The following is a 25,296-nucleotide window of genomic DNA, read 5'->3' as shown; positions in this document are numbered from 1 at the left end:
TACATACATACTAAAGTTAAATTAGAAGAGAATTAGACACGAATGAAAATTGTAGCTAATGAAAAAGCCTTCTGTGATGTGTTTCAGTAGTGTTATCAAACTGAAACCTGCATTATGAATTAAACTTGAATGAAAAATAAATTACATACATATTAAAGTTGAATTATAATAGAATTAGACACGAATGAAAAGTGTAGTGTAATGACCTTGAGGGTGATTTTCGTAAATTTGTACAAAACACGCGTGAACAGTAACTTTTTGGGCAGAAAATGCCCCTTTCTTCTCATTTCAATATTTTTCAACATTTGTTTGAGTTCTTGAACTCCTTGAGGTGATTTGAGAAGAGATTTTCGAGGCAAAGTGTTGGGTAAGTGATTTTTGACCTAAAACCTTCCTTTTTCATTAAGTTTTTGACGATTTTAACTCTTAAATTTTAGTTTCAAACCCCAAAAATCCTTGTTTCTTCCCTAATCCGAATTTAAGGAAAATTGTGATTTCCAACTCGTTTTGAGCTCTATTTTTATGGGTTTTTCAACCATGAGTTCCTTATTACCAATAGAATGGGATTGTTCAATAAATTTACAGATTTGACTCTTTTCGAAAATAGTTAATTTTTGGACCATTTTACCCCCGGTTCCGAAACCTATCAATATGGGTGTCATTGGACTCCTTGTGACGTGTATGTTTCATTGTTGATAGTGGATTGTCATTCCGGGCGCTGAATTCGAGATTTGCTTGTCCGGTGGAGGTATTTGAGTGCGGTTTCGGCAATTGAGGTAGGTTTGGCTATCTTTCTTTGAGATTGAGATGGGGTAATTAGTCATTCATATGTTATAGACTTTGGGATGGGGTTGTAGTATGAGTTGAGAATGTTATATATATTGTGATGTCCGTGTGGAGGCTTATTTATTAATGTGTTGCCGTGACGGGGTTTATTTGTATTACATAGCCCGTGTGGGGGCCTTATTTGTTATCTTATTTGCTTTGAGAGCATGTGAATTATGATTTGCCTAAGAGAGAGGCTTGAGTATATTATTTGACTTGTGATGCCGCCTGAGAGATTGAGTTGGGGTTTTTGAGCATACTTGGGTATTGAAATATTATTGAGAAAGGGGTGAATATTTAAATGAAAGTGTGTTCTTCTCGTTACTATTTATTGAGGGTGAATATCATGTGTAGGTTAAGTTTTGAGAACTTTGAACCTTATACCACATGTGAGTTGATTATTACTTCCATGCATATGTGTTTTGATGCATTCATCCTCATTCATCATATCATGAAACATGGGAAGTTGAGAAATATGGAAATTCTTTTTGAGAAAGAAAAATGAAACACCTTTAAACCTTTGTATCTTGAGTCCCTGACCGAGGCAGTTTTCCGGCAGGGTAGTGGATGCATTGTGATCCTAACCTTTGTATCTTGAGTCCCTGACCGAGGCAGTTTTCCGGCAGGGTAGTGGATGCATTGTGATCCCTTGACCACGAGGAGGTGGCAAGGATAATGAGATTGAGGTATATGGTCTGCGAGACCCCCATGGGTCCTGCATGGTAGCACAGCTCGGCAGGTGTATACGACAGGCTGTGCGACAGTCTTGATTCCACCGTACCACCACATCATTGCATCATCATATTGCATTGCATTGCATTGACATTTGTGCTGCTTGAATTATTTGATTAATTGTGATTATGAGTTGTTATTATACTTTATTCGTGCCACTATATATATAAACTGGCGGCACCGATGCCGAAGTGGGATTTTTCTATATGCAGGTGGAAGCGTTCCTTAGTTTATTTCATAGGTTTGATTAATTCCTTATACTCAGTCAGCTAAAACCTACTGAGTACATGTGAATTGTACTCACCCCTACTTCTGTGTCCCTTTTTGATGCAGATACTAGTCGGGGTACCCCACGTGGCAGTTAATATTCTAGCGGATTGTGTAATTCTCAGATTAGTGGTGAGGTCCCAGAATTCGGATCGTCACTAGTCTATCTTTATTTTTCAGTCTTTTGTATCATTCAGAGACTTATGTTGTATCTTCAGATTCGAACCTTGTATTAGATGCTCTTTATACTTATGACACCAGGTTTTGGGATAATTTCTTCATTGTTTTTTTTTTTTTTTTTTTTATTTAAATCGTGGAATCACTTTCCCCTTTGGGAGTCTTGTATGAATTTTATTTTTAGGGTTACACATCAGATTGGGTTTTGAGATGTGTGCTATCATGACCTCAGTTTTTGGGTCGTGACATGTAGCTATTGAAAAAGCCTCCAGTAATCCATAGAACACAAAAATGAATTAGACTTGAACTAAAAATGAATTACATACACACTAAAGTTGAATTAGAAGAGAATTAGACACGAATGAAAATTTTAGTTAATGAAAAAATCTTCAGTGATCTATAGACCACAAAAAAGGAATTAAACTTGAACTAAAAAATAAATTCTTGTAGCAAACTAATGACCTAAAACAAACAGAGTTTATTCTTTATTTCAAATGTCATTCTTTATTCTTAATCCAAAGGCCTAACATTCTTGCAAGTCTTTCTGTTGTGACCTTGTTGTCCACAATTGCTGCATGTTATTTTTGATTTTTTGAATTCATCTTCTCTCAATTACGTGTGTCTTTTATATTTTGGCCTCCCAGGAGGTCTCTTTCCAAGTGTGGAAGTACAACCTCTTCAAGAACATATTTTGGTATATTCTAGGTGCTTTTATCAGGGAGGGGATTCAAGTGAAAACTGGTATGTCCACAATAAATTCCCTCTTATGTAGTAATCAGAGCAATATTTTTCATAACCAGTGTATTTTTTGTTAAAACAGCCAAAGCATGTGGACATGGTAGCTCATCCAATTGAAATCTCCCACATGTGCATGTACATTGTTGAAGACATATCGTGAATCGTGTAATGCCATCAAGTACTGTATACACATATTCATTTGTCTCCCTAACCTATGAAAAATAAGAAGAAATATAAGCAAGAGAGATGTTACATGTGAATTAGAAGAAAAAATATTAACAAAAAGAAATTTATAGATACCATACTCTTAATTTCTCTGATGCAGTTTTGTTACGTTGTAGAATTTTTTCATACTTTTTTCCAAGGTAAAATTTTGAAAATATTGTCTTTGACCTGTTATTGTTATTTCATTTTTGAACAAGTTATCTCATGAATTCTAGGAGGTGCAAGACTGTAAGAACTTTGGCATGTCTTGTTCTTGAATTTACTGATTCTGCAATGTTTAATGTCATCATCCAAGTCCTATTTACCTGAGCATGAACACGTGACCATTTGTTGTATCCAATGTTCAGCAAGTAGTCTTTAATCCTCTTGTCTATCTTCTCAACAATTGCCATATGTTGATTAAAGTCTACCGTGGTGTATGTTTTTGCCATAGAGTAGAACAATTCTGTTATCTTTTGCTGACTCTTTCTAAAGTTTTTCATTATGTTTTGCAACAAGTTTCATATACACACGAAATGAGGTATTTCATCATAGACAGTTGAAGTTGCCTTAATAATGCTTGCATGCCTATCCAAAATCATACACATCTCTGATCTTTGACCAGATGCCTTTCTGAATTATTCAAAAAACCACCTCCAAAATGCATCATTCTCTGAATCAACAATGGCATAAGCAAGCTGCAGTATACTCCCTGCATCAAGTATAATGTTTAATACATTTTTAATACATTTTTAATACATTTTTATTACATGTGTAATACACTTTTAATACATTGTGAAGACTTTTAATACAAATTAGAATTTCATTTATAGAAGCAGCCATGAGAGCAAGAAAACATTATGCTTCTCATAATTCATCAACCTAAATATATGTTGGTTCATGCAGAGTGCATAGCTAGTTGGGTACTCTGGACTTCATAATGCGACTAGAGAAACGGACAACATGCATTTCTCCACAAGAAAAGATGGCAAACCATTCAATTTCAAACTATGCAATTGATCAATCTTTTTCCTCTTGATTTGAGGCCCCTAAGACTCTATTTGGTCAATTGGCTTATAAGGCATTTCTTCCTCTTTGGTCCCCATCATTAACAAAATTATAGTGTGTTTCTTTAGCATCTATAGTAAGGGGATCACCAGTTTCTACTAGTTCAAGGAAGCCTGTATTGGGCATCTGCCTGCAACACCTCCTACCCTAGAATATAAAGAACTATGATCCAGTTCCCTATTAGGCATTACAAAGTTAATGCCTTAATGGGGGCATCAAATAAATAACTTAGATAATGAGCAGAGGCAAGGAGGATGACGGAATGCCTATTGCAATTTAGTAAGACAACAATAACTGCATAACATATAATACTGAATGTTCCACAATAAAAAAGAAGAAGCTTGGAACATAGAATTACAGATGTGTCCATTTCCTTAAGAAGAGAATGTAGTGAGTTACAATGCATTAGTATTGTATTCAAAAAGTCTCACCTGTTATATCTAAGGTATTAGATGTTAGCATTGTCCCTTTGTATGCTCCTTTTAGAAAAGTTCCATCAACAACTATAATTGGTCTACAATACTCCCATCCTTTTATCGATGTAAACAGAGCTACAAATGCATATAGGAAATGGTTATCCTCTGATTTGTGCAAACTTATATAAGAACCAGGGTAAATTGCCTCTAGTATGTGAAAGTAACTTGGCAACTTTGCATATGATTGAGCTAGATCACTTCAGACTAATTCAAGAGCTTTTTCTTTAGCTCTCCAAGCTTGAACTTATGTGAGCTGCACATCATATTCCTGTAACATGTCATTTTGTATATCTGTTGGTGTGTATGTCATGACCCAACCCCGTAGGCCATGACGGGTGCCCAAACTGGACACTCGCATATACCCTTGCCAGCTATAAGTAAACTTGTCCCCTGTTTGAGTCACAGTATACAAATTTACTAGATAACACATCAGCCGGCACAACTATCATGATAGGGGAAAACGTCCCCCAAAACATAAACCATATCAGCACAACTGTGCATATGTTAGTATAAACCCATATACAACCCACATACATATCTATAGACCTCTAAGAGTGCAATGATAACATAAGGCGGGACAGGGGCCCCCGTCGTACCCCTGAATAAACAAAATGAGTGTACAAATCAAGAGACCAATACCATAACTAGGCTCCGATATAATGGAGCTTCTTCCAAACTTGCTGGTAGGAGTCCTAAGCTGGTGGGTCTCCAAAACATGCGTATGTACCTGCGGGCATGAATGCAGTCCCCCTCCCCACGAAGAAAGGGGGTCAATACGACATATGAACTGAGTATGTAAGCATAACTGGAAACATATCTGAAATAAAAAGAGCCAGGGGATAAATTCGTTACTTAAGAAAACACTGTAACTGTACCTTGTGAATCATAAAATATGCATGCTCATATTATACAATATAGCCGGCCCCTTTAGGGACTCGGTAAAATATATATCTGTGGACCATCATAGGGCCAGGTGCCATCATCACCTTATCACATCATATTATATCATCATATATATATACATACGTTCCCGACCCTCTAGTGAGGGACTAGGTGAGTTGTTCATGTCATTGCATTATCATTTCCACATATAGTGTACCCAACCCTTTAGTGAGGGACTCAGTGGATAATGTAGTGAACTGCACACGATTACGTTCCCAGCCCGGGACTCGATGAAAAAAGGGTTACAGTATACACGAGTAGAGTAGTGAGTAACCATATGCAATTTAAACCATCATTGGAGACTTGTTGAAATAATCAAAATGAACTATCATTCAAAAATTAGGATAATAGCCATAACAAGTACCTTTGGAGTGTCATTACGGTTTGCATCAAGGTAGCACTTTTGAAATCATATACTCGTATCAAGGCGTAATAAAATATCTTTTGGAAGTCAAGAAAATGGTCATCTTAGTGGCTTTGAGAATGGGGACCACCTTGGGATCACATATACTTCGTCTATTCATTTCATAAAGTTCATGCCAAAAGAAAAAGAAGATTTACTTTACCTACTTACTCCTTCCCAAGGTATAGAAAAACTTGAGAAGCCATAGTTAAATTATTGGAAGAGTTCTAGCTTAAAGGAGTGAATGAGAGTCATGCCTTATACCACAACATAAATTATACCAACTTAGGATGGTCGGGATACTTTCACATGAATCGAGGCAAAAGGCCATATGTTCTAGGAAATTAAAAACATTGGTCTTCCTAGTGTACTTAAGAATAGGAGCTTCTTGCGGACTTTGCACATTCTTCGTCCATTGGCTTTTTATGGGTCATGCCAAAAGAAGGAATAGAATAAGCTTTACATACCCTCTACTTTCCCTCATAGAGTCATTAAATACATATATCGTACCCAGCCCATCATGAGCTAGGTATCATAACCTTCTTATTTCTTTACCATACCATCACATAACGTACCTGGACCATGATTGGACTCGGTGAGTAATCATAGAATTATAACATCATACTTATGTCAAAGACATATCAAGAGGGAAGAAGGGTATCTTTACCAACTTGTACCAAAAATATGCCACGAGAAAGAAGGGCTTCACATACCTGTTTAGGGATTAATTGAAATTCGTCTTGTCTTGATACCTCCTTAACCTATTTGACATGAAAGTAATACCAAGGTTAATAGCTTTTCACTTTTCAATATCCCACTCTACAACCAAGTACTAATAGGAGTAATTTCCTATCCATTATCCTCGACTAGTTTGTTATTATTTCCAAAGCTACCGAAAATCGGACAGCATTTCCCCTATAACTTCAACGTCCCCGAGATTTTGACTCAGCTAAAATATCAAAGACCATACCAATAAAAAAAACCAAAAGCATATTTACAAGTAAATCACTTCAATATTTCACAATACAAGCCCCAAACAACTAGCTCCAGAATACGATACCAAAATAAAGTTTTTAATCTTTATTTCGTAAAATCTTTAACCATACCAAATGGAGGGTCGTGTGGATGAAACCAGAAGCACCCACACCTTTTTTAAAAAAATTTAAAGCCCTGCAACATGCAACCCCACCAGCTGCACCCACAGTACCACAACGACAACACACTACACGACTTCGATTTAGCTACTACGACTTTAATTTAGCTTATTTTTAACTTCAAGCATTCTTGTGAAATTTTTCCACTTCCAGCATCATTTAATAAATGTAGTATACTTCATAAAATCATCATAAACTCCAGTTCAAAAGAGAAATTCTTACCTTGCCCGGAACTTGTAAACCTCATCGAAACTTACCTCGGAAGTTCCTTTAGCGCGCCTAAAACTTCTTGACTATTTGGTAACATTTTAGGCTGCTCCAAACCATAAATTTTCATTACTAACACCTTCATAACATCGTGGTGCACCTTAGATAATTAATTTACGGAACGAAATTGGAAGCTTACCTTTTGTTTTCCTCAAATCCGAAACTCTCTCTAGCTTGAGGGTTTCTCTCCTCTTCTTCTCTTTTCTAGAATATTTGGATGAAGTAATAACTTAAGGGATAAGGATAACTAAAAGTCATCAACATATATATATATATATATATATATGCTACTTTAAGGGGGACACATGTCATCCCCTAAGTGGTGACACATGTCAAACCCTCATTGGGCCAACACACCCCTTTCCTCCAATCACAGGTGCCACATGGCATATGAGGGGTCCACCACCTTTGCCGCATCTTCTGCCACGTGGCACTCTCTCATGCTGCCATATGGAACTCTCTCATGGGCTGCCACGTGTTGCGTTATTTTCCTCCTCATGGGTTCATAATCTTATATTACTTTACGAACCTATGTAATCCTTGCCACGTAAGCTTGGTATGTACTCAAGTAGCTTAAGTACGTAAGATTTCCAAATTGGTAGCTTACGTAAGTAAGTTGAGTCCTACGACTCATTACTTGGCCTCCAATTCCTTTCGGATTCTCATAACCATACTTCCAATCTTCCCTTCTATGGGGTGTCACATTCTCCCTTCCTTAGAGTTTATTGATAGCATCATAGCTTATCCGGGTCACATGACAACTTGTAAGAAGCTTACGATCCTTTCAAGAAACTTAAGAAGCTTAAATAAAACTTAAGAAGCTTAAGAGGTTCAAGAAACTTAAGAAGCTTGTGAACCTTCCAAGGTACAAAAGTATGGGGTATAACATCCTTCCCCCCTTTAGAATATTCGTCCTCGAATGTTAAACGAACCTTCTTCAAAATCTTACGCAGACTATAGGAAAAATTCCCATCTATTGCAATAACACATACTTTCATCACCTTAAGTGTTTCAAAAGTTGGAATTTCCTATAGACATAGGGAATAGGTACGGATACTTGTGTTTCATTTCCTCTTCAACTTCCCAGGCCATTTCTTCACAATTCTCACTTTGCCACAACACCTTGATGGAAGCTACATCCTTAGTCCGCAATCTTCTAATCTGCCGATCTAGGATGGCGATAGGTTACTCTTCATAGGATAACTCCTTTGTGACCTGGATAACATCTACGGGATATACTCAAGATGGATCACTAACGCACTAGCGAAGCATTGATACATGGAAGGATGGATGTTCTGCTTCCAAATCCGTCGGTAGGTCTAGCTCGTAGGCAACCTTGCCTATTCGGTGAAGGATCTGGTAAGGACCCATATATCTCGGACTCAGCTTCCCTTTCTTGCAAAACCTCATTACTCCTTTCATGGGAGACACCTTCAAAAATACCCAATTGCTCACTTGAAATTTCAAAGATCGACGTCTATTGTCTGCATATAGCTTCTATCGACCTTGGGTAACTAATAATCTCTCTAGAATAGGTTTTACCTTCTCCATAGCCTGTTGGACCATGTTTGGGCCTATTAGTTATGTTTCTCCAACATCAGACTAACCAATGGCGACCTACACTTTCTATCATATAAAGTCTTATACGGGGCCATCCGAAGACTGGAATGATAGTTAATATCATAAGTAATCTTAACAGGTAGTAGGCAATTGTCTGAGCTACCTTTGGAGTTAACCATATAGTCCCACAACATATCTCCTAGCGTTTAGATAGTAAGCTTAGTCTGTCCATCGGTCTGAGGGTACAATAGTGTATGAAGACATGTCTGTGTTCCCAATCTCTTTGTGGGCTGATCTTTAGTAGTTAGCTGTAACTCGGGCTCCTTTGTCTAGACAATAGCTATGGGAACTCTATAAAATCTCACTATTCTCTTGATTTATAATTTCACACAATCTCGGTTGAGCAGGTAGTCCTTGATTAAAGGAACACGGGATGATATTGTTAGTCTACGGATGACATTCCATATACCATCATCCGTCCATGGAGTGAAAAATGAGTCTTATAGCCAAGGTCGTGTTGTGGAATCTTCGACCTCGTGTATTACTTCTTGCCTTCTTTAGACGACATCAACTAGTACCCTTACCTTTTGGGTTTTTCTTTTTGCCTATTAGAGTTGGCTGCCAAGTGGTGTCGAAATTCCCTCACACAATGTCCTGTATAGCCGTTCCGTGGTTTGCCTATCATTAACTAGTATTATTTTGAAGAACTGTGGCATACGAGTGCGCCATCTGTTAGTAATCAGCTAATCCTGCTTATTTTTCTTAAGCCCCTTTTATAATTCCCTTAACGTAACTTGTAACACTCTAGGTACATAATCTCGTGTTGTTGCCTCACCGCTAGTTTGAATTCCTCCATCTCGTGCGATCATACCATACTAACGCACCAGATCTCACCAAAATTTCGAAGTTAAGTGTGCTTGGTCGAGAGTAGTACTAGGATGGGTGACCCCCCTGGGAAGTCCTCGTGTCATGTTTCATTGCAATCCTTGCAATAATGTGCAAGGCACTCAACTTATCCCAAGATTTACCTTAGCGTCATCTCAATAGTCTTCACGTTTTGCCTTGCCCTTTCCTCTTTTATCTTACAACCGATATCGGAGTAGGTCTTTAGTTCTACCATGATCATGTCCTTTTTGGTCATTTAATTTAACTTCTCTATGTATTTCTCTATAATGTGTCAAAAATATCATAACCCCTTTTTCCTCATGTACTCTTCCACTTGGTCTTATGTTGTATATATATATTCGTAAGTTGCACAACTACTTTTATACATTCAGTATGAGGTAGACGCAATCTTTTTGTTTCCTAGTCCATCTTGCTTTGCATATCACTTCCACATCAGAGCTTGCTCGCGCTAACGTTATTCTGTCCTATCCCTTTTTCTCTTTCTTTTTTTTCCTTTGGTTACTCCTTGGTCTCCTCATTTTCTTACCATAGGAGGTTTTCTATTCTTTCTCCTTGCTACCTGTATGTCACATCCTGGCGGCCAACAACTCTTTTTCCATGTCTTAATCTTTACTCAACCATGGCCTTACTATCCTTTACACAGTCCTTAGATCGCTCCGTCTTACTCTCTTATTGTGTTCGCCCCTTTTTGTAAGCACTCATCCATTAGTGTCTCTTCTAATGGTTCTCCGCACGGTCTCAGATATCATGGCATCTACCCATTTATTGATGGCCTTTAGTCCTTGCTAACTCGAGCCAGCATGGGATCTCGCTTGAAGTTGAGCGTTCCTATTAACATGTGATAGTGTCAGTCGACTTTATCTCACACTTATATTTCTCTTGTCCACTTCCCCCCTTTAGGGTGTACCCATGTCATCCTCTGTTTATTTTCAACTGTTCATATGCATATGATTCTGTTCCAACACATTTGATATACTGCACCATAACTACACCTTCTGTTAGATCATCTATACTTTAGGTTGCCCCTGTAAGAAACCTTAATACAACCATGGGGTGCTTAGAATTCTCAATAACTAGTACCTAATCTAGTCCAAGTACGGGTACTCTAGCCATATAATTAATGTAGTAGTTTCTCCAGAGCCACATTCATTTCTTCCCCACCAGTGATTAGCTAGCGCTCATAATCATTTCAACTTCTCCATTCGTAAGTACTTGTACTCCAATGACCCGTGTTTCTAGCTATGCTATAACACTATTTTCAACCCAGTGGATACCACTTGTTCCCCTTAATGGACTCACAATGCATCAATGGTTTAGGAGAGCTACCTCCCTCATCCTTGAGGGTCTTTATATTTTCCACGGCAGAATCACATATCCACAATACTTCTTTATATCTTATAAGCTTTTATCCTTGTTGGGTACCCGAGGTTAACTTCCAATTATCCTCAGTCTCATGTCAATTTTTAATTTAATACTGGTCTTATCTTCTCGCCTTTTCATACTACACCTTTAATTCTTAGCTATCTATTCTCTTTTTCATTCGATACTTATACGTAATTGATCACGTTTATCTTGAGTACTTCCTACAGTAGTCCTTCTATTCTTTCGATCCATGGCCATTTTTGCACCCGAGGAGTTTCATGTTACCCCTATATCCCTTGGGAAAATCATTCCTTGGTATCACTGACCCTTCTGAATCCTTCTAGTATGTTATCCAATATATGAAGCACATGATTTTGGATAGCCCATAAGTTCATGTCTTCTGTCCACAAGTTATTTTTGTCACTTAATAACTAATAAAAGGTTACCATAAAGCATCCTCTAACCACTACCAGAAGGAAATTAAGATCCAATAAGCATCACAATACTGTTTGGTGCCTAACATGTATAGTTTCCCTCTAGGTTCACTCTTGAGTCGTGAACAACCTATCCCATTCACCACTACTGGTTGAGGGCTCTGTACTTTCCCTACCAAAGTGGAACCCAATTGCTGGACATCTTGCCCTCCAACGGGAGTTTTCTTTCAACTTAAGACTTCCTAAATAAACATGGGCCCCCTTCCCAACAACACGGAGAGTACCCCTACAACTTTAATTCATCATAATAAGGTACTCTGTATCAACTTCCAGACCGTATGATGAACCTGCATCTCATTCCTTTCTATTCCTAAAACAAATAATTCGGCAGAGTTTCCTCTATATTCCTTCCTATCCCAAACATACACTCAGGAAATACCAACAATGCCATGCGAGGCCAACATATATATACATCCATATCATATTATATCACAACTGTAACGCCTTACAAGGCCAATATGTACATGTGTTTATAGCATCTCAGTTTACAGCCACACAGGGCTTCCTACATTAAACCAAACCAAAATGAACAAATTTCCCTATATAGCCAGCAAAACTATACCTATCACCCTCCTATACCTGTAGTCGATTAGTCCCCAGTTCGACCCGGTGACCTAGGAGGTAAAGTGTGCTCCCAGTCTCTATCCGGTTGCCACTTGCTTGTCTATCCCTCGTCATCTTCGCTGCTTGAACCGAAAAGACATCGATAGCAGGTAATTCTTGGTTCACCAAAGGCCAAGATAAAGGGGTCGAATATGCCGTGACACTTGCGGTGAAAGCCAGCCGAACATAGAGCTCTGTCATGAGAGCAGTAGTTGTGGCTTCCGGAGCCACTTCCCTGGTCGTCAAATGCTCCGGGGTCTCTATCGTTGGGCCTTTCAAGGGATCAGTCTCTATAACATAATTAGAGTCTTTAGAGGGATCAGTCTCAATTGAATAACTGGGGCTCCACCTGCTCGGTTCTGGAGCCTGAGGTCCTATGTGTACCCTGGGGCCCTTCTCCACACCCCCTCTGTTGTCTAGAGCTGGTCTTTTTATTTTTCACCTCAACCTGTACCCACCTGCAAGAAAGGAGGTCAGAAACAAGTCCTTAGAGGTATTACCATACCCCTAGTAGTCCGTTAAAGAGGGATTATCCTAATAGAACAGCTTTATCACACTATCTAAGACAAGAAAGAAAGATAACATCCTAAATATTTTGTAGCCTCCTATTTATAGATGTGGTTCACAACACACCAATAAATAAGACTCTACTAGACACGGCTTGTAGACATTCCAAGGAAAGACCGCTCTGATACTACTTTTTTCATGACCCAACACCGTAGGCCATAATGGGTGCCCGAATTGGACACTCGTGTATACCCTTGATAGTTATAAGCAAACCTGTCCCATGTTTGAGTCATAGTATACAAATATATTAGATAACACCTCAGCCGGCACGGCTATCACGATAGGGGAAAACGTCCCCTAAAATACAAATCATATCAGCACAATTGTGTATGCGTGCGTATACAACCCATATACAACCCACATACATAACTATAGACCTCTAAGAGTGCAATGATAATATAAGGCGGGATAGGGCCCCCCGCCGTACTCTTGAATAAACAAAACGAGTGTACAAATCAAGAGACCAGTACCACAACTAGGCTCCAATACAATGGAGATTTTCCCGAACTTGCTGGTAGGAGTCCTAAGCTGGTGGGTCTCCAAAACGTGCGTCTGTACCTGCGGGCATGAACGCAGCCCCCCAAAGAAAGGGGGGTCAGTACGATATATGTACTGAGTATGTAAAGCATAACTGAAAACATATCTAAAATAAAAAGAGCTAGGGGGATAAATTCATTACTTAAGAAAACACTGTAACTGCACCTTGTGAATCATAAAACATTCATGCTCATATTATACAATATAGCCGGCCCCTTTAGGGACTCGGTGAAACATATATCTGTAGGACCATCATAGGGCCCGGCACCATCATCATATTATCACATCACATTATATCATATATATATATATATATACGTTCCCAGCCCTCTAGTGAGGGACTCGGTAAGTTGTTTATGTCATTTCCTCATATAGCATACCCGACCCTTTAGTGAGGGACTCGGTGGATAATGCAGTGAAGTGCGCACGATTATGTTCCAGGCTTGGGACTCGATGAAAGAAGGGTTACAGAATACACGAGTAGAGTAGTGAGTAACCATATGCAATTTAAACCATCATTGGAGACTTGTTGAAATAATCAAAATGAACTATCGTTCGAAAATTAGGACAATAGCCATAACAAGTACCTTTGGAGTGTCATTATGGTTTGCATCAAGGTAGCACTTTTGAAATCATCTACTCATATCAAGGCGTAATAAAATATCTTTTGGAAGTCAAGAAAATGGCCATCTTAGTGGCTTTGAGAATGGGGACCTCCTTGGGATCACATATACTTTGTCTATTCGTTTCATAAAGTTCATGCCAAAAAAAAAGATTTACTTTACCTTGTTACTCCTTCCCAAGGTATAGAAACAATTGAGAAGCCATAGTTTAATTATTGGAAGATTCTAGCTTAAAGGAGTGAATGAGAGTCATGCCTTATACCACAACATAAATTATACCAACTTAGGATGGTCGGACACTTTCACATGAATCGAGGCAAAAGGCCATATGTTCTAGGAAATTAAAAACATTGGTCTTCCTAGTGTACTTAAGAACAGGAGCTTCTTGCGGACTTTGCACATTCTTCGTCCATTGGCTTTTTATGGGTCATGCCAAAAGAAGGAATAGAATAAGCTTTACATACCCTCTACTTTCCCTCATAGAGTCATTAAATACATATATCGTACCCAGCCCATCATGAGCTAGGTATCATAACCTTCTTATTGCTTTACCATACCATCACATAACGTACCTGGACCATGATGGGACTCGGTGAGTAATCATAGAATTATAACATCATACTTATGTCAAAGACATATCAAGAGGGAAGAAGGGTAGCTTTACCAACTTGTACCAAAAATATGCCAAGAGAAAGAAGGGCTTCACATACCTGTTTAGGGATTAATTGAAATTCGTCTTGTCTTGATACCTCCTTAACCTATTTGACATGAAAGTAATACCAAGGTTAATAGCTTTTCACTTTTCAATATCCCACTCTACAACCAAGTACTAATAGGAGTCATTTCCTATCCATTATCCTCGACTAGTTTGTTATTATTTCCAAAGCTACCGAAAATCGGACAGCATTTCCCCTATAACTTCAACGTCCCCGAGATTTTGACTCAGCTAAAATATCAAAGACCATACCAACAAAAACAACCAAAAGCATATTTACAAGTAAATCACTTCAATATTGCACAATACAAGCTCCAAACAACTAGCTCTAGAATACGATACTAAAATAGAGTTTTTAATCTTTATTTCATAAAATCTTTAATCATACCAAACGGAGGGTCGTGTGGATGCAACCAGAAGCAACCACACCCTCTTTAAAAAAATTTAAAGCCCTGAAACATGCAACCTGTAACACCCCTCAAAATGTTTCCCTAAGATTCGGACCCTTCTTGTGTTCGGGTAGGGTCGGACTCGAGTATTGTGGAGCCTTCGCGTGAGTAAGATGAGTTGTTGATAAATGTTGCAGCATTAGAGGTGATGTGGGGTTATGAAGGACCCCTAGGACCAAATTTAACCCAAGGATTCATCGTGACTAAGTTCGAGGAGGAGTTCGCTTGAGGGGTTGACTTCTAACGACCCTATCTTTTAATAGATGACGATCTGGGTGGCCCACGATCTATTAAATCAATGGTCGTCGAGTCTTCTTTCCAATGACCAAGAATGCGAATTTTGGAGTTCGGAGTCAAAAGATATGACGCTCCTAAGACAAACTAGCGCGGCAGGAATTTCATTTTTGGCCTGGGTTGCAACTGCTGGGGAAATGGCCTTGGCGCTGTAAGGGCGCGACGCGCCACTATCGCTCCAGAAACATGCCTTAGTAGTTTGGTCCTTGGCGCGATACGCCACTAAAAGTTGTGCAGGGTTTTTCAGGCCAAATTTCCAGAAACCAGAAACTTTGGCCTTGGCGCTATAAGGGCGCGACGCGCCACTATCGCGCCAGAAACATGCCTCAGTAGTTTGGTCCTTGGCGCGGCGCGCCACTACGAGGTTTGCAGGTTTTAGGCATAATCGGCCTGGCACTGCAATGGCGCGACGCGCCACTATCGCGCCAGGTGCATTTTTGCCTATTTTTCAAAACTTTTGAGAAGGGGTAATTTGGGAATTCCCCCAAATTATATATGTATCATCCCTAACACATTTTGGGATCATTTTAAATCCCTCACTCTCTCTCTAAAAGCCCTAGAACCTATCTCTCTCTCTCTTCTTCTTCTTCTTCTTCTTCTTCTCCATTTCCAAGAAGAAGAGTTCCAAGAGCTTCAAGGTTTGAGTTCTCCATTGAAGACCCAACCACAAGGTTCTCTTCAAGTCTTCACTAAGGTATGTAAGGATATCCAAAACATGGGTTAATTCCACCCATGTTCCCTATTCTTGCCTTGAGGTTAGATGTTCATGAAAATGGAGTTTCTTGGTATGGTTTATGTTTGAATGAGTTTTGTCCCCTATTTAATTAATGTTATATGTGTTGATGTTGTTGAGCTAAGAAGTTCCTAAAACCTTCATATTAGTATGAGTTGATGGAGATGACTTATTGTTATGTTTTGTTGATCTCTTTAACCATGTGACTATGTTGCATAGGTCAATTCCTTAAATGTGTTATTCTACTTGAATTGTTGAGCTAAAGCCATAGAGTTGTGATAAGTCTTGAGGAGATGTCATAAATGCTTATCTAAATGAAACTTGGTTGAGTTAATTGGAGGGTAGAATTGACGAGTGGATGAGGTCCTAAATGGAACTTGCCATTATGACTTAATTGAGTTGAAATGAGAATAGAGTTGATGAGTTGGCAATGACCCACATGAAACTAGCCGTGAGGGCTTGTTTGAGATGATTGGAGGGAGTCTTATGAGCATGGAGTCATAGGAAGAGTATCGAGCACCAAAGCGGGTAAGAGTATAGTCCATACTCGAACCCCAGAAAACTACGCCGCCAACGTAGGTAGGGATGGAACCGTTAAAGTCAGATGCTTCCCATGGGATCGAACCATTAAAGTCGGATGTTTCCCATTTTATTATCCTGAAATAATAAGATTTGACTAATCGATGGTATCCATGATTAGGAAGGCGTTTATGCCCTGGCAAGGTATGGACAGACGTGGAAACGACGTCTGATTATTGTACTATCACCGGCTCATAGGTGATGGTTGTCGGATAAGAGAAACTCATATTTAGGTCTTGATAGTGCTCCGAGTCAGTTGAGTTAAGCGGCTTATGAGTTAGTCCCGTCAAAACTATTCTTGTTAGACTTAGGGCAATTGAGTGAGTTATCATGTATATACGTATGAGTTGGGATCCTGAGTTGATGTTGATGTTTTCTTGATGTTGTTTCATCCGGTCATTTTACATACTCGTACATTTCACGTACTAACGCCATTTGGCCTGCATCATTTCATGATGCAGAGACAGGTACCAGAGATCCTCAACCAGCGCACCGTTGATTATCTACGCACTTTCAGCTACGTGGTGAGTCCTCCTAGCTTCCGAAGGATCTTGAGCTTCCTGTATAGTTTCATGTTATCTCCTTTATTTTGATTGTGGTAGCCATAGGCTTGTCATTGGCACCTTTTAGACTTTGATAGAGGCTTCATAGACTGGAGTGTGGGAAGGTTGAATGGTTATTGTGAGGAGTTTTATTATATTTATTTTGTCGAGTTAAATATGTATGGCCTTCGGCCCCCATATTGTGAATAGTACTTCATTAATTGAGTTCCGCTAAGAGAATGTGATAGAACGAATGTGTGACTGGACCAGGGGATTCGCTCGGAGGTCATAAATGGCCTTCGGGTGCCGGTTACGTCTAGGTTACCCTCCCGGGGCGTGACACAACCCCACCATCTGCACCCACAACACCACAACGACAACACACTACGCGACTTCGATTTAGCTACTACGACTTTAATTTAGCTTATTTTTAACGTCAAGCATCCTTGTGAAATTTTTCCACTTCCAACATCATTTAATAAATGTAATATACTTCATAACATCATCATAAACTCCAGTTCGAAAGAGAAACTCTTACCTTGCCCAGAACTTATCAACCTCGTCGAAACTTGCCTCGGAAGTTCCTTTAGCGCGCCTAAAACTTCTTGGCTGTTTGGTAACATTTTAGGCTGCTCCAAACATAAATTTTCATTATTAACACCTTCATAACATCGTGGTGTACCTTAGATAAGTAATTCACGGAACGAAATCGGAAGCTTACCTTTTCTTTTTCCTCAAATCCGAAACTCTCTCTAGCTTGAGGGTTTCTCTCCTCTTCTTCTCTTTTCTAGAATATTTGGATGAAGTAATAATTTAAGGGATAAGGATGAATAAAAGTCATCAACATATATATATATATATATATATATATATATATATATATGTCATCCCCTAAGTGGTGACACGCCCTAAGTGGTGACACATGTCAAGCCCTCATTGGGCCAACACACATCTTTCCTCCAATCACAGGCTGCCACATGGCATGTAGGGGGTCCACCACCCTTGCTGCAGCTTCTTCCACATAGCACTCCCTCATGCTGCCACGTGGCACTCTCTCATGGGCTGCCACGTGTCGTGTTTTTTTTCTCTTCATGGGTTCGTAATCTCGTTTTACTTTACGAACCTATGTAATACTTGCCACGTAAGCTTGGTATGTACTCAAGTAGTTTAAGTACGTAAGATTTCTAAATTGGTAGCTTACGTAAGTAAGTTGAGTCCTACAACTCATTACTTGGCCTCCAATTCCTTTCGGATTCTCATAAACATATTTCCAATCTTCCCTTTTATGGGGTGTCACATTCTCCCTTCCTTAGAGTTGTTTGATAGCGTTATAGATTATCCGGCTCATATGACAACTTATAAGAAGCTTACTATCCTTTCAAGAATCTTAAATAAAACTTAAGAAGCTTAAGAGGTTCAAGAAACTTAAAAAGCTTGAGAATCTTCCAAGGTACAAAAGTACGAGGTATAACAGTGTAGTTGGCATCTGGATCAATACATTTGGCAATAATAATACTCCCAACAACTGTCTTTGTTGCTTGTCTTTCCGATAATGAATTATGTAGCAACAAACACGTGTGTTCGCTTTCAAAATCTCTAATAGCGAACATTTGAGATTTATTCAAACTTGAAGCGCGTAAATTCCAACTACAGTTTTCCCTGGGGCATTGTATTGAATAGATGTTGAAAAAAAAATTATTAATAGACAATCAATAGTATAAACTAACTTGAATTTGATTCTTACCATGTTGAGCTTGATCTCGATATCTTGAATTCGAAGTGTTTAAGAATGGAATGTCTTTTTAGTGCATTTGTAAGGACATATTTATTTTTATAAACTTGATCTTTCTCAAAAAAAGATTAATTGGGGTTAATAATGATGTCTGGTTGTATTTCTTCTTACTCATCAACTTCCTCACATGATCCAAAACCAATTAACTCTAGCGCATCACCGATACCACTAAATGCATTAGAAAATTATGAATTGTGTGTAATCCTCATATTTTTTGAAGTGTCTGAACATAATAGTGGAATTAAGGTGGAATCACTCTCCAAGTTGACTGATTCAGTTGTTGTGACACATAAAGGGTATTTTGACATATCTCTATGTTCCTTTTTGGTTTCAATATACACTTTTACTCCCATATCGTTATGAATTTGAATTGGAGGATACCTTTCATCAATCTTATATCTGATTTCAACTTAACTTGTTGATGTGTCTATTGACAATTGAGCAGCAATCACATAAACGAGGCTAGCAAATATTGAATCGATATTTATCAACACACCATCTGCCAAGTAATTAATAAACTTGTTGCTAAAATCCCATCGGCCATTGAAGTAAAGCAGCACAGCCAGATTAGCCATATTTTTCTCCTGCATATTTTTTGTTGAATTAGAAGAGAATTAGACACGAACGAAATATGTAGCTAATAAAACCAGCCTTCAGTGATCTGTAGGCCATAAAAATAATTAAACTTGAACAATAAATGTATTACACACACATTAAACTTGAATTAGAAGAGAATTAGATATGAATAAAACATGTACTAATGAAACTAGCCTTCAGTGATCTGTAGGCTACATAAATGAATTAAACTTGAACAACAAAGGTATTACACACACATTAAAATTTAATTAGAATAGAATTAGACACGAATGAAACATGTAGCTAACAAAACCAACTTTCAGTGATCTGTAGGCCACAAAAATGAATTAAACTTGAACAACAAAGTATTACATACACATTAAACTTGAATTAGAAGAGAATTAGACATGAATGAAATTTGTATCTAATGAAACCAACCTTCAGTGATCTGTAGGAAAAAAAATGAATTAAACTTGAACAAAAATTGTATTACACACATATTAAACAAGTAATTGTGATAAACGTAGAAACAAAAATAAACTTTTATATTGAATCACAACTGAATACAAATCGTGTATCGCTAATGAATTAGGTATGCAATCTAATTCAAACCTTCAAACAATTAAACATTCAACCATTCAAACCTTTAAGTAGTCACAGATCTCTACTCAGAAATCACAATTCTTCAACTAATTCAAATCTGCATTCACTTAAATTTTATCATTCTTCTGCAATAACCACCGAATACACGTCACTTAATTCCAAAATTGGAGTACAAATGTTGTAGAAAGTCGTGGTTGAGAAGCTATGAAGCTAAGTATTGCCCTAATTTTGAAGAAAATTATGGGTGAGAAGATTACAGAGAATATTGGTGTAACAAATTTGGAGAGAAACGGGGAAAGAGAAAATAGCGAGTGAGAGTTTTAGAAGGATAAAGACCGTACTTAATTTAATTCAAACAATTTGTTATATATGGTTAAAATAATTATGTTGCTCTATGTGGTAAATATTTTTTGAATATTGTACATTTAGGTGATTTACCTTATAGATAAATGTATATTTAAGAAATGACCTATTCTTATACGTAAGAGAGTGTGTCTTGGAGGTTCCACAACCAAGAGTGTGTACCTAAATTCACTTGTAAAATTTTCTAACTTTTGAGTTGTCTGTTTCTCTTTTTCAAACTCAAGCATACTATGTTGTAATTTTCCCGTAACTTGGATGAGGTATTTTTGTCGAGATTTTATTTCCATTAAAAAAGTGGTTACATATGGAAGGGTGACTAAACTTTGAATACTGATCCAAAAGCTGCCTATTAATTTGGCATGGTGAATAAATGATTCACCTAGGCAGTAACAGAAACTCTTGGGCTTGGAATTCCCATGTATGCAAGCCTAGGCGATACACGGATTTTCGGAGTCGGTCTTGGTGAAGGGATTGGATAACACTTGTTGGGCTGAGATAAGTTAACCCTTGGAGACAGATTGACTGTTTCAAGGGCCTGAGATTGAAGATCCATTGGATAGTCTCTTACACACCCAATACGGGGACCAACTCCACTTGTCCACTTGCATGATAAACGTTTGCTCAAGTCATAAACTCCTACTTCTCTCTGGTCTTTGCTGGTACCCGTAAAATTTTCTTCATGACCAGTTACATCACTCACCGGACCATCGTCCTTAGCTTTATCATTGTCTATTGCACATTTCTGCAGGTAAAAGTTAATGATTTGTCCATTAGCATCAGTACAACTTGAATGTTAATATTTGCATTTCTAGCAAAGGTAGTGTAGTTACCTTAACGTTAGCCAAATCTACGTGGTGTTCCTCAAGGAAATTGATGAATTCCTTGAAATTATCTTCTGTAGGAAGATAGTGACCACTGTACGGCCAAATTGCCTGCACCGTGAAACGAGAATAAAATCAATGAAATGAAACAAAAGAAAATGATATTTGCGTGATTTGTGAAAGTATACCTCAAGAATCCCATCCTGAACAACCAATCTACCAGCTGCTGTAGTAGCACCACCAGATAGAAAACTAGAGTGCTGGAAAACGCCCTTCTTTTTCTTTCCAACATAAAGAACTCTTGAAGTACTAAGAACGAAAATCCACTTCGATCCTTCTGTTGTATTCAGCAACATCCCGCTTTGCTTATATACCAACTTGCCATCCTCCACAACTACTTCATAGGCTTCCCTTTCCTTCTGCAATAATAATGCTTGGAAATATTATTTTCTATCTAACATATATTACAAAGGAGGAAGTAGATAACAGATGGAATATATTGGACGGACTTACCGGTCCTAAATACTTGATGCATTGACGTTGCAAATCAGCTCTCTTGCAACTCTCAAGATTTAGTTCTTTACCATCACCCACATCCAACCTTCAATAAAGAAGTAGGCTTAATTATCATGTAAGTTTAAACTTGACACATGAATGAAACCTAAACTACTTGTGCTTCCGACTGGTGATCTTACCAATAGAAGAAAGGTTGGGTACTTTTGCTGTTGGACCATACATCATAGTAGAAGTGTAAGTTGTGTCCATAACGATGACGTGGGTCAATCTGCAGTTAAGTAAAGAGCAAATTAAAAAGTCTTCTCCTAAGCATATAGTTTAGAGTTAATTTCTTGAGTCTAAAGAACAATTAATTGGAAATGAGGGCATCTCTCAGATAAATCTACCACAGTTTGTTCATTGTTATTAGACGTGTAAAATCTGCATAAAATTCCCTCAAAATCTTCACCATACCAGGCAATAATGTATTAAATCTTTGAAAATCTAGACTTTGTAGATACGAGTTAAGTTTTCTAGTATATGTTTAAGACTTCATATAATTGATATACATGAAAGATCAGATAGCACCAAGGTCTTACCGCTTCCAACCAATGTTGCAGAGCTAGTTTTTGAGCCTTTTCATCCCTCAACAAACCTTTGCCTACCTGTAGACCACAAAAATGATTTTGCTCAGTTCTTGAGTCAATAGCTATTTCCGGACAACCTTGCAATCACATGGACGTTAGTTGGCTCTCATTAACATACCTTAGCAGCCCTTGTTCTTGCACGTGACCACCTTGACACGGCAGCTTCATGCTTATTGACATCAAAAAATGATATAGAGCTCTGCTTTAAAGCTACAGAATCCAAGGCCTTCCACCTAGAACCATAAAGGGGGAGGGGGGGGGGAGGGGGGGGGAATTAGAAACCATGACTACAAACATAACTGTTTTACATAAGAGAAAGGCAGCAAAAGAAACAAACAAACCAGAGCTCTTCAACAACTACAGCACAATCTGCAAGGTTCCTTCTTGTCCTGTAACTCTTGTACACCGTCTGGAGCTTAGTGGCAGCAGCATCAAGTTCAGTAACAGGTCTTGGAGAAAAGAACACAAAAGGCTCTGGAATTGAGATTCTTGGTACTTGATCAACAACCAAACTAGTTATCGGAACAGAAGTTTTAAGCTTTTGTTTCTCATGTTTTAGACTTTCTTCTGAACAATCAGATTTTCTAACACTCTTAGCATCTTTTTCTTTGAAACTGAGTGTCCTCAAACACAATTCTCCATTTTTCCTATCAATGCTAACCGATCTCACGATAGTTCTTCCCATGGTGTCAGGAAAAGTAAGATAATTATGTCTTAGAATTTCATTCCACGCTGACAAGAGTATAGAAAGAGAGAGTCCCATTCACTGGACAATTAGAGTTCAGATAAAACCTGCTAACAGAAACCATTGATTTTGTTACAAATTAAGATATTCCATTTCATTCAAAGACACTAAAAATCTCCAAAGGTGATTGAAATACAACCCCATCTTTTCCCCCAAACCCCACAAAGAAAAGAGGAAAACATTAGTAACTTTTTCCAGCAATTGCATTATACATGGTTTAATATTTTTTTTTTAAAAAAAAAACTTTTTTCCAGCAATTGTATTAAAAGAAAAAGAAAAATTTGAACATACAATAACAATCACAAATTCAGTGAAATTCCACAAAGTATACGCAGTTCCGAAGAATCCAAAAGCAAATCAAAACAGTAATTAAAGGAAAAACATAACAGCTAATAACAAAGCAGTTCAGAGCATATATGCCGTACAACCACAACAAGGTGTGGTTCACATAAACACATTAAACTACCGATTGAAAAGAGAAAAATATGAACATAATTTGTCTAATTCAACTTGTCTTGCTCCCCCCACCCCAAAAATAGATTTTGAGCATATGGAAATAAACACTACAAAAAACAGTAAAGAAACAACACTAACATAGATTTTGCTTAGGCACATATGGTAATAAAGAAAAGTTTTGCAAACCCAAATGGAAGAAAAGCCATAAAATGATTCAAAATTTTATTAATTTCTCACCTTGAAAAAAAAAAGAATTGTTTCAATTCCTTTCTGTTTGCTCTCTAAGGATTTTTGGGTTGAAGGGAAAATAATGTGCACGAATGTTGACCTGTTAGCAGTCACATATTTATAGAAGGAGGGTAGTTTGAATAATCAAAGTTGTGCAGTAGAAACCACTTACTCTGCAGAAAAATATAAGTCTGCAAAGACTTTCATTGAAGGTAAGGGGAAATGTAGTAGAAGCAGGGAATTGAAGACTCGTGGATATTTTTATTTTTTATTTTCACTTGGTCTTGAAATCTACAAATATGTGCATAAGCAAACAAGAAAATTAATAATTTCAAGATGTGGGGCTTTGCCTCGTGCCATCATGCATTATAAGACGGAAAACACAAAAACAATCACTTATCGTAGAAAACTCCTTGCTCAAAAAAATAAAATACTACGACTTATATTTTTAAGAATTTCAACTTCAACCTTCATTAAACTTATCAAGAGCAATGTTTCAAGTTACGACTTACCAATTTAAGAGACTAACTCTAATACCTCAACACAACAGTTCACTAAACTGTTCCAACTACTCTCCAAGAAGCTAAACTCACTCCTTATTACAGAAGTCACAATAACCGATAAATTACTTAAAACACAACCTAGAATCTACTACAACTTAGTAACAATCCTAGTTTTACGAACTATAACTCAATTATCACAGTGCAATAGTCTTAGTGAAAGATTATGGAAATGTTCTGCTTTTCTCGTTTATTCACAAAGGGAAGAACCACATATATACAATGTACATGTCATCATCATCGGCAAATCTCTAGGAAACAATATGCTAATTAGGAAGGCTAATTATCTTCTTTGACTATACAACAAATATTAGGCAATATTCTTGAAAGATAACAGCAGATAGTTAGGAAGGCTAATTATCTCCTTTGACCATACAAAAATATATACACTATATTTAACACACACCCACAGTCAAAGCGGGAGGTTTATGAACGCAAAGACTGTCCTGAAGCTCTTCAAATAAAACCCGCGGAAGACCTTTAGTAAAGATATCCGCAATCTGATAACAGGAAGGTACATGAAGAACACGGACCTGCCCACAGGCAACCTTGTCTCTGACAAAATGAATATCCATTTCAATATGTTTTGTACGTTGATGTTGAATTGGATTTTCGGATAAATAAATAGCACTTACATTGTCACAATAAACAAGAGTAGCCTTTTTAATCGGACAATGTAACTGTAAGAGAAGGTTTTGAATCCAACATGATTCAGAGACAACATTTGCCACCCCACGATACTCGACTTCGGCACTCGATCGAGACAAAGTGGGTTGTCGTTTAGACGATCAAG

General features: G+C 37.9%; 1 protein-coding gene across 1 annotated transcript; it reads right to left on the bottom strand.

Moving 5' to 3' along the window:
* Nucleotides 1–19,500: 19,500 nt before the first annotated feature.
* LOC129889223 (IQ domain-containing protein IQM4-like) lies at nucleotides 19,501–24,220 on the bottom strand. The gene is made up of 9 exons (XM_055964432.1): nucleotides 23,953–24,220; nucleotides 22,856–23,306; nucleotides 22,633–22,747; nucleotides 22,467–22,532; nucleotides 22,068–22,156; nucleotides 21,886–21,973; nucleotides 21,561–21,791; nucleotides 21,382–21,483; nucleotides 19,501–21,293 (listed from the first exon to the last, which is right to left on the bottom strand). The coding sequence occupies exons 2-9, from the start codon at nucleotides 23,275–23,277 to the stop codon at nucleotides 20,931–20,933; spliced, it is 1,476 nt and encodes a 491-aa protein (XP_055820407.1). The 5' UTR covers nucleotides 23,278–23,306; nucleotides 23,953–24,220; the 3' UTR covers nucleotides 19,501–20,930.
* Between the last annotated feature and the right edge of the window lie 1,076 nt (nucleotides 24,221–25,296).

This window comes from Solanum dulcamara, chromosome 5, assembly GCF_947179165.1.
Source record: "Solanum dulcamara chromosome 5, daSolDulc1.2, whole genome shotgun sequence".
In the NCBI taxonomy this organism is placed as follows: Eukaryota; Viridiplantae; Streptophyta; class Magnoliopsida; order Solanales; family Solanaceae; genus Solanum; species Solanum dulcamara.
Note: the sequence above shows the minus strand (reverse complement) of the source record. Positions and strands in the feature narration are given on the sequence as shown.

Coding starts and splice junctions, on each gene's coding strand:
- LOC129889223 (XM_055964432.1), bottom strand. CDS start 23,277: ATGGGACTCTCTCTTTCTATACTCTTGTCAGCGTGGAATGAAATTCTA. Junction 22,748..22,855: donor GTAGTTGTTGAAGAGCTCTG/GTTTGTTTGTTT, acceptor TTATGGTTCTAG/GTGGAAGGCCTTGGATTCTG. Junction 21,792..21,885: donor GCATCAAGTATTTAGGACCG/GTAAGTCCGTCC, acceptor TTATTATTGCAG/AAGGAAAGGGAAGCCTATGA.